The sequence below is a fragment of the Hemicordylus capensis genome, chromosome 3, assembly GCF_027244095.1.
Source record: "Hemicordylus capensis ecotype Gifberg chromosome 3, rHemCap1.1.pri, whole genome shotgun sequence".
In the NCBI taxonomy this organism is placed as follows: Eukaryota; Metazoa; Chordata; class Lepidosauria; order Squamata; family Cordylidae; genus Hemicordylus; species Hemicordylus capensis.
This window is the reverse complement of record NC_069659.1, coordinates 204,902,553-204,913,495: the sequence shown is the minus strand read 5'-3', so window position 1 is coordinate 204,913,495 and position 10,943 is coordinate 204,902,553. Positions and strand designations below refer to the sequence as shown.

The 10,943-nt window shown below is 42.4% G+C and overlaps 1 protein-coding gene across 1 annotated transcript in view; it reads right to left on the bottom strand.

Annotated features, from left to right (window-relative positions):
• Positions 1-276: 276 nt before the first annotated feature.
• Positions 277-10,943, bottom strand: part of LOC128350555 (leucine-rich melanocyte differentiation-associated protein-like) — a 36,141-nt gene continuing 25,474 nt past the window's right edge. The window contains exons 2-3 of the mRNA XM_053308966.1: positions 7,565-7,665; positions 277-421 (exon numbers count right to left, since the gene is read on the bottom strand). Of these exons, the coding sequence (XP_053164941.1) occupies positions 277-421; positions 7,565-7,665 (246 nt within the window). The remainder of the gene's footprint in view (positions 422-7,564; positions 7,666-10,943) is intronic.

Here is a 10,943-nt window from a genome sequence, read left to right as displayed (position 1 = left end):
ACTGATAAATATGCAATTGCTAGTATTAAGACTTACCCAATTACAGTGAAAATATTCCCAGTACCTAATAAATGTACCCATAAAGAAAAGTTTTAACAATAGTGCATTTTTCTAACATATGAAGATTCATCTTAAGGAATATAATGAGATCACTGTGCTTTATCTTCAGTCTCTCTCTCTTCCCCCTTCATTGTCCCATCTCTTTGCATTACCATACAAAGGGTGAAGAGAACAAATATCCCATACACATCTTTAAGGCTTTGAACAACATGGAGTTCAAATGCTATCCGACACAACAGAAGCAGCATTCACAAGGGCAGTCTTATGAAACCAGTCTTGAGTTCTTCTGAATTCAGCCATGGGTTTCACAGGAGACACCTCTAGCAAACTGTCATAAGCAGCTTTTGCTTCAGCAAACCATCTAAAAGGATTAGAATCCAGATAAACCTACACATGTGTTGTTGTTTTTTTACTCTTCACACATGCAGGTGAATCACTCATGGATATATAATCCGCTACAGATTAACCACCACAGATAAAACTTTGCCATCACATTGACGTTTACTCAGACACAATATTTGCCAATGAATACAGTTCACACATTCAGCTGAAAGTCATCAAATGAAGAGACATCAAGGGATGAATGTCCCTTAATGTGAATCAACCCTAAGTCCCATTGAAACTTATGATAGGCAGGTAGATTGGTATTTTCTAGTACAGTGGAAGCTATGCCATATTGTGCCAAACACCAGAGCACCTTTTTCAATGCTTGGCCATAACATTGCATTCTGCTACTAATTTCTTGATACTTCATTCTTTGGCAGCTAAAAAGATGTCCAATGATCTCATAGTATCCTGGTTTGAGAGCTGTCTCTTGAGGCTGTACATTTGAGGCAACTGCCTCTAATTTTCCTTTCTGTTCAAACAAAACTTCCTTCTGTGAGCCAACAATCAGATCTCATTAACCAAGATATTTGGGACTGGGATCCAAAGACCTACTTTAGACATACTCCATGATTTTTTTCCCTTTTTAGTCTTTGAACAGCAGACTTTCCACACAACACCATGCACTGCTTTTGAAAGGCACATCAGATTCAAAAATGGTTTGCCATGTGTCATAACATTTTAAATTTTAATTGTTGAAAAGTTTTAATCTTTTTATTGGTTGTTTTTATTGTTTTGTTGTAAACCGCCCAAAAGAGCTTGTGTTTTGGGAGGTATAAAAATGTGTTAAATAAATAATAATAAACTGGCAAACAAACACAAGCCCAAAGCTATTTTGGGAACACAGAACTAATTGCACAGTTATTTGAACCCCAGACTGTTCTTATGACCTCTTGGGCTTCAACAGTACTTGGTGTGCCCAACATTTTCTGGTTTGCACCTAGTGTCTGTCTCAAAGAAGAAAAGAACAAAACATATTTTAAAGCTATATCACTTCATATGTCATGTACTATCTAGCGCTAGATACAAATGGAATTTAATTTGAGGGGGGGGGTTTCCTTGTGGTGCTCGTCAAAACATTCAACATATTCAGCTGCCTTTTCTCTCCTCCTAATTTTTTAAGTAGGCAAATGTGTCAGGAGATTGTCAACCTAATTCATTTCAGCTACTTTCCACTGAAATCAATGTCTGTTTACTTCCTCAGGAATAATTAAACTGAGGAATTCATGTAGCTGCTATCAGTAATTTCACCTTACAGTTCTATGCTTAAAGTTTTCCAGGAACCACAGTAAGTCTCTGATTAAATAAGATTCTCATAATCCTTTGTATGGTTTTTGAAGTTATATTAAAATCAGACTGGTAATTCCTATATAAATTCAAAAATTAAGAGATTTATGACAAAGATTTCCTAAATTAATGTATCCATCTCTGCTCAGATAAGACTGCAGATCTGAACAATGATGCATGAAAGTGACTAATTTCTGTCAAAACAAAAAAAAAAGAGTAAGCTACAAGGGTTAGGACCACAGAACTACTTGTACAACAAATAGTATATAAGCCTTTAATAAAGAACCCATAGCTATAGCAGCTACATAGTTAACCTTTTGATTAATGAAGAGTATGTGTAATGAGGGACTTGGTTGAAAGATGTGGAGGTATCCATCAGCTGCGTCTAGGATGGATCAGGAAAGATTTTGCTGGCAATCCATTCTATTCCACACCTCTAAAGGTAGTGACTGACTCATTAAGAGAAATGTCAGTAAAACTCAGTGGCTGACATCCTTAAATAAAACCCCACATGTGCAATGAAGGACTGCAGAGATGCAACTGGGGCTCACAAACAACTCCCACAGTCCCTCTACATGTGTGCTCTTGTGCAAGTGGGGAAAACATCCCCAATCAGCCCATGCTTCGGAAGTGCTCTGGAAGAGAGAAAACACATCACCATGATAGGGATGTGCAAACCAGCTCGCCCTCAAGCCAGTTCGCAATCAAACTGGTCTGGCTCGAGAGCTCGGGGTTCAGCTCACAGTCAAGCTGAAACACACACACACACGCGCCAGTGTTTGGGGGTTCTACCATTTAAAAAACCAAACCTGGTCATGCAGATGGCCAGTTAACATGCACAGTGGCCTCCAAAATACCCACCGCCAGTGCAGCGAAGCCCATAACAGGCCGAAAACAGCTTGAACCAGGCCATGTGAGATCAGGGGGAGGCCAGCGGGGGAGAGGGGGAGCCACCTGAGACACACAGACCTCCGAGGTGGTGAGTGTTCTTAAAAGAAAAGTTTCCCTGATCATAGAATGCCTGAATCAGCTCGAATTCAAGCCAAGCAGGGGGTCTGTTTGGCAGGGGCGTAACAAAGCTGGAGTGGGCCCAGAGACAAAATTTTAAAATGGGCCCCTCGCTGATACACACACACACACACACACACACACACACACACTTACTTCACATGTGACTTGCCTCTGGGGGGCCCCTCGAGGTTTGGGGGCCCCCAGGCAGCCGCCTCCCCTTGCCTAATGGTAGTTACGCCCCTGCTGTTTGGATGGGGCAAAACTGAACATGCCTGGTTCTGTTTGGGTCCAGTTTGGACTCAGACCAAACTGGGCAAGCCGGTTTTATGCACACCCCTACACTGTGGGAGTTTTACATTAACCTCAGGCACAGCGTGTGCTTTATTAGTCAGGATGTCAGCTAGGGTATTTAGCTGACATTCCTTTTGCCTTCCAGCTGTTGGACTATAACTCCCATCATCCTCAGCCACAGAAGCTAATAGGGATGATGCGAGTTGTAGTCCAACACCTGCAGGTGGGTTAAAGTTGTACAGCCCTGACTCTGATCCCTAAGTAAGATCTCGTAATTTCCTCTTGATTTAAACACACACAGCCAAGGGAATTATTTGGATTGGGACCATAATGTTCAGGAAGGAAGAGGTTAACCTTATCCCTTTATTCTGTTTTCTTAACGTAAAATAATTCCCTAAAGCTGTTTGTCCCATGGGAGAAAGCATATAGGTTCAAGAAGGTTAATGGATTACCCCAATCGCTCCAGTCTGGCTCTAGAAATATTAATTGTAGACAGCAAAGTTTTGAGACAGTTCTCAAGAAGTTCTCTTGTGCAAGCTCCACTGAAATGAATCAAACATGCACAGAAACCCAAACATTGTACACAAAGATGCACACAAACCCCAACTCGAGCTGCTTATAAGGGAAAAGGACCTGTGCCTGTCTGCAGACAGGAATGGGCCTTTTCCACTTCTGAGAGGCTGAGAGAGCCAATGGAAAACAGCAGTGAGGGAAGCAGGAGCACCAAGGGCATTACGAGTGGCAGCAGCGAGGGTGGCAGGAGCTGCCCATGGTGAGTGAGGTGCCACACCTCCAAAGTGGCAGAGGAGGAGGAGCTGGTGAGACATCTGATACCTATGAATATTGAACCATTTCTGCTACTCATTAGACAACCGAGTTTTAAAAATTTCATGAACCCCTGACTATACATTTTCCAGCAAGCTCCTAAAACCAAGTCAAGCATCACAGTGGGGTGCCCATCCTTTTGATTCAGCCAGTGCAGTCAGAAGACAGAACTCATACACTGGGCAAGTCTGAGTCTCCATAATGTTGTCCAGCCTTTTGTAACAGGCCACAGAGTGGACAGCATCCTTGATTTCAGCCATCCACCTTCAATGCAAATCCACCTTTTTGCCAACAGTTGCCATAATATAACAAAATATTTTGTATATTGTGTACAATTTCTCATCACAACATACACATGAAGAATTTGCATGCATGGAGAAAACTGATCAAAATGTTCAATATTTTCTATAAAGAAATGAGGCTTTGGAGATTGGCAGCCAATCTTTAAATATTGTACATACAAAAATGTAATTTAAATACACTGATGACTGAGAAAAAAAGATGTTTGATATACAGTATGTGAAACTTCCCGAGCCCTTTAATGTATCACCATCAAACAAGTTGCTCAGATCTATGATCCCACTCTACTTGTTGCAGTGTAGCATTATTTATTTCTATAAGTTAATTGCAATATTCCTAACAATTACTCTAAGTTGTCTGGAAAATACTAGAATGAAACAAATTTAGTATAGATGCCAATCAAAGTACTTAGTCATCCAAGACTGTTCCTTAGTAAAATCAATACAGTATTCAAAATGTGCATTATATACTCAGCATTCTTATTCTGTAATTGCAAAACCCAGCATGAGAGCCTAATGAAAATGCAGGGGGAGAAGAGAAAGGAAGAAAAGCCATTTTCCCCCTCTTTCGGTTGTTAAAGTTGAGCCTCAAGTATTTAAAAGGTGATGAATATTTCCAGCTCCCACTAATATTAGTGGACATCTGAGACACTCCACACAATTTTTCAGAAATTGCTGGTCATATTCTACAAGTGTTTCACTCAGTTATATTCATTAAGCTTATAACGTACAGCACAAAAACCCCTTGACAAGACTTCAGAGCATGTTTGTTCTTGAAGATAGTAGCAATATTCCACAGTGCATTTCATTCCCCAATATACAGGATATTGTAAATAAATCTGATCCACTATTACCTTTACATAACAAGGGGCTGAACAAATGAAGCTATACTGCAAGTACATACTGTATCTAACTTGACCTAGTGGTCAGAGCAGATTGGCCTAATATCAATTTGCAACAAACGTGCTGTGTGGAAGCTTATGTTGTACAAAATGCACGTAATAATGACTGTGCACCTTTCCAAGATAAACTTTTAAATATTAATTTGATTAATATCATTAAAATTCTAGCTGATTTAACAATTCTGAAATAGTAATTTGTCCGTGAGGAAATGTTCCATGCTGCTTGCGAATCCAAACTGCTTGAATTATATGACTTACATTTAGACACATCACCCAAGACAACAATCAAAAAGTTTAAAATAATGGCCAAACAAGGTGGCAGCACCAAGGTGGATAAAAAATGTCATTGGGTTTTTAATTTGTTTTCAAATTTCAATTTTATTCTCCCTTTTAAAAAATAGTTCAGTTTAAAAGAACACAAGAACTTAATACAAGCATATTAACACCTACTGAATCTCTACACACACAACATTAAAGGCTGCTTTGGTAAGCAAGACTGAAAACCATGGGGTGGGGGTGGAAACTGGCTTCAGAGGTTGAGCTGTGCAAGTGACACACACAGTAAGTTATTTATTATTGTGACCTTTCTGCTGGATTCAGGGTTTAGCAACTCATCAAAGACAGCAAGGTTCAAAAGGATCCCTGTAAGAACTCACTGGTTAAGAACTGTTTATATGTTGATTGGTCTGGGGGGTTAGTGAGTTAAAGTATGGGAACTGTTGCCAGGTATTTTGATTGAGCGGAGGAGTTCTATAGGTGTGTACTGTAGTGTCAGTTGGAAACTAACTGCCAAGGAAGATGCTGGTAGAAAGGGACTCAAACTTCAAGATAGTAAATTGTAAGTACTTGCACTTTGAACTGTGTGTTTCTTGGGAAGGATAATTTTTTATTTAATTTGTTTTTCTTTGTGAAAAAAATAATTCCTGTTTATTTTTAAAATATTTGTACTTTCTCTGTTGGACTAACATCCCATCCCTAAAGCATTCCCTGCTATAAAGGGGAGTAGTTGTTATAAGAGAGTACTACTGAAGATAAATTGTGGCAGCGGATACAGGAACCATCTCAATGCCATTCTGCGCCTCACCAAGATCATCCATTAAGTCTGTCTAGATGACCTTGTACCCCTATGTTATGCCTTCCAACTACCCAAGTTCTGCATATATTCAGTGCGCAGTTCATGACTCTACCAAGCAAATACACATTTATTTTCCCCTTCAGAGAAGAAATATTTTGCCCAGTAATTATCAGCCCTTGCTTCTAGACACTTTCTAGCGTAATGTTCAGTATTCAGAAGCAAGTCCCTCTTTGTTCATTGGGGCTTTATTCCCAATTAAGTGGGCATCAGCCTTCAAATGACTCTGCATAGTATTGTTGTTTGTATACAGAGAAAGCCACACAGAAATTCAGGACATAATTCTGCAGTGTAAGAAAAACATGACCTTCTTGGCCAAATATTTTATACTAGCTGGGCCAGGCACAGAGCATCTGCACCTCCAGCCAGCCCACACACCACTGCTGCTCCCCCACCCCACCCCCACACGCTCAGCTTTCTGGCCAACCGGCTGCTTCTCCCGCCGCCCACTTCTCCCCCGCCCATGCTTTCTGGCAGGCAGACCAGCCCACTGCTTCTCCGTCCCAGCCCCCACAGTTTCTGGCTGGTGGGCCAGCTGGAAAGCTGGCCTGCCCCCTCTTCCTGCCCTCCCACTTCCGATAGTGGCTGCAACCACCTCCCCCTGGCCAGGCCTCCTCCTGCCGCCGCCAGCTGAGCCAGCCTACTGCTGCTTCCTGCTCCCGCTGGCTAGGCCAGCCTGCCACCACCTCCTGCTCCTGCTGGCCGGCTGCCACCGCCATTGTCATCCCCATCACTATCCCACAGGCAGCTGCTCGCAAACTCTTGCAAGAGCTACCACACATAGGATTAGCGACGGGTACGTTTACGAGAATTACATAGATAGTGTTCTTAACTTGCATAAAGGCTCTAGTTGCAAGTCAATGTGTTTTCATTGTTATATAAAATATAGTTAGCATGAATGCTTTTTCAGGAAATACTTTTCAACATGAGGAACCTGATTTTTAAATTGTGTCATTTTTTTCCTGGGCAATTTAAAATGAATCTCAGCCTGGAAAGGACTTACCAAAACTCAGCTGATCTGAAGCACTTAGGAACTCCTGTTATGTTCCTCAGACATATTTCCATTCTACTTTTCTTTCAGCAAAAACAAATCAAGAATATAAAGATTTCTCATGCAACACAAGCTGCATTCATCACATTAAAAATGATACTTGAGACTGACAGAATCATCTCATTTCTTCTACATTCAGCATAAGTGTTAATCATAAACCATTTTCTATTAGCATTGTTTTAATACAAGGATTACCTAATTTTACTAACAGTACATCGATAGAGAAATTGATGACCTGTAGTAAACAAAAGATGAGTAACAGTACAAAAAAGTTTCCCTTGTTAATTCACAGCTCAGTAACCTTTATGCAAATCTGACATACCGTAACAAGTTGAAGCTAAGATCCAGCCTTTTTGCAATATATCCATATTGTCTCCCTAGGAATTCTGGAATGTCTTTGCAGTCTTGACCAATGTAGGACACCTATAAGAATTAAAAGGCAAAAGAACTTAGAAGCTAGGTAATTTGTGTTCTTCGGACACCTCAACTTGACAATCCAAAGTTGCAGCACATAAGCATTTGCCAATTTTAAAGCAATGAACCCCGAGAGTCACATCCAACTTTACCTGTCCTGTTATTAATCTGCTCTAACTCCCCTTACCAGCTGGATTTGGAATTCTACATCTTCTAGGTTGTTGTTTTTAAACTGTACTTAATATTTTCACAAGATCAACACTAAAGTTTCAAAGATATAGCATTATTTTTAAGGTTCTCCTTGTAACATAATGAGGGTGGGGTCTGGGATGGGGTGTGTTGAATTTCATTTTTTGTCCTGCCAAGCACCCTAAATTTTGCCATATTGTTTGGCTGCCAAGCACCCTAAATTTTTGAAAGAGAAGAACTCAAACTGTGTCTTATGGCCAATTCACATTTTAAAGTATTTGCAAATAATCAATATTTCTATAGCCTTTTTTGAAGTGCTCAGAGCACTTCGGTTACAGTACTTCAGTAATCTTTACAGAAACTCTATTATGATATTCCAGATGGGAGAGAGCTAAGACAAAGACAAGGGAATAGAAGGGTTGAAGTAGTTCCTTTGACAAAAAAAGATGTTCCTGTTACTTTTGAGCCCATCACTCAGGCTGAGGGAGGAGTAAGCTGAACCTGAGCACTAGACAGCCAGTCAGGAGGGGAAGGCGGGGAGAGATGCTGCCTGCCATCCCCCCATCCTGGAGAGAACACATCTTGATTGAAACCAAGATGAGTCCTCTGATCAGGAGCCAGCAGTTTGCCAACAAATCAGGGAATCCGTGGAGGCGAGTAATGAGCAAGAGCTCACCCAGCTTGCACACTCCCCACTCCCACGGGCCAAGGAACATTAGTCTCTACCTTGTTCAATTATAGCTACACCCCTGGACAAAGAGACAGCATCTTGCCTAAGACCACAGTAAGTTCATGCTCAAAATGAGACTTGTGGCTCCAAGTGAATCACTACATCTCAGATCAGATAACAGATTCCTTCCTCTTCAACCTCCACATTAACAATATGGTGAGCCACTTAAAACAGGTCAGATTTCCATCCCCCCAAGTTGGCTGAAAGATGCATTTCCACCTTGCTCTACGCTGAGGATGCTGCAATCCTCTAAAGGACTCCCACTGGGCTAAGGGGAGCCCTGGAGGCTCTAGCTCAGTTCTGCAAGGATGAAAAGCTCAAAATTAACTATCAATAAACTAAAATCATGGCTTTAGTTAAGAGAGCCAAGACTCGTTCCTGGAGTATACAAGGCCATAAGATTGAGCAGGTCATCTCTTTTAGGTACTTGGGGGTGGTCCTACATGCCTCAAGCTAAGGACGAGCCCATAGCGAGTACGTCGTTCACGCCATGCAGAGTTGTTCCTCTGACATCCTGAAATTTCTTCAAGCCAAAGGAGGCCACTACATCCCTATGGTAGGGATGTGCCCGGAACTGCTCCTCCATGTTTTAAAGGTGGCAGGGGTGCTCCCTTAAGGGTAGGAAAGGGTGCACTTACCCCTCCCGCCACATTTCCCCCGCCGGCGTTCCGTTGTATCAAAGCCCCTCAGGGAGGCAGCGTACCTCCCTGCTGCCCTGTTGCCATTCTCGGCCGGAAGTAGCCGGAAGTACTGGACGTGCACACGCAACAGGTGCACAGGCACCCGGTACTTCCGGCCACTTCTGGCCAAGCATGGCAACAGGGAGGTACGCTGCCACCCCAAGGGGCTTTGATACAACTGAGTGTCAGTGGGGGAAATGTGGCGGAGGGGTAAGTGCACCCTCCCCCGCCCTTAAGAGAGCATCCCCACTGTCTCTGAAACCCAAAACAGCCCCGGTGGCTGAAACGTTTTAGAGGCTTCTATAATGGCTTCCAAAACATTTCGGGCTCAAGTCTACCCTACGGCGCTCAAATTATTTGGAGACAAGTTGCTGGCACAGCTCCTCTATGATGCACAATTGGGACCCCCCCCAACAGCTTTGCCCCCTTGGAACTGGTACAATCCAAATTTTTAAGAGCTGCCCTCCAAGTCCCATAATGCCCCCCCAACTCTCCAGGACTCCTTCCTATCCCTCTTGGAAAAGAGCTATTCAGACCAAACTGTCAAGCTTGGTATTCTCCCTCCCCCTCTTACTAGCTATGGGATACGGCCGGGCCAAATCTGTGCTTAAACAAAGAATAATGGACATAGCACGCCAAACAGACCTAGGCAGGGTCCAGTGTTCCCTCTAAAAGAGATTTCCAGATGTTGTTGACTACAACTCCCAGCACCCCCAGAAGCAATAGCCTTTGCCTGGGGATTATGGCAGTCATGGGAATCCCTGTTAAAAGGAACACTGGCAAGGTCCCAAACTTCCCCACACCATCTGAGATACCTCCCCTCTCCCGCCACATATCTGTCACTACTGGAAATCCCAACCCACAGGAGGACCTTTACTTAGGCGCGCTGCCACACCCTCCCATCAGCCATTCTAGAAGGCAGGTTCAGGAAGATCCCACTTGTGCAGTGACTATGTCCTTGCAACACAGAGCAGATCGAAACCACTGTGCATGTTTTCCTCTTGTGCCCCTTCCATAGAGATAGCCACACCAAGCTCATCTCACCAGTATTCCACAGGCATCCTGGTTGCTCAAGTAAATTCTATACCTTGCTGCTGCTCTCAGATGAAGACCCCACCATTACTCACAACACTACAAAGTTCTGTGCTACAGCGTGCAGAATCCGCAGGGCCCTGACAGTTTCCCCCTAGAAGGACTGAGGGCTGCGCCTGCATAAATCCAGTCTTTGCTCTCACGAATTATTGTAACCTCCTTTTAATTGTTTACTTTTAATCTCTTCTATGTACTTTTCAACACCCACAACTGTTTTTAACTATTTTTAAAAGTACTTTTATATGTTGAGCCCTTCTGGCCTACTGCTTACTAGGCTGTAGACCTCTCTGCCATAGACAGCCTTAGTTTATTTATATATATATATATATGATATGAAATTTAAATTTACTTCCACCTTACTACTACCCTACACTTTTATAGTTCCATAACAGTAGTTTTAAGTTTTATATTGTATTGCCTAACACCTGCTTGTATCTTATTTTCTTTCTTTCTTTAATTGCTCTTATGCTGGTCTAAGACTGAAATAAAGATTGATTGATTGATTACAGATTTCCCTTGCTGCCCCAGCCATGGTAGGAAGTGAGAGAATACCTGCCCTACATCTGACAATCAAATGCAATAAATGCTATGAGACA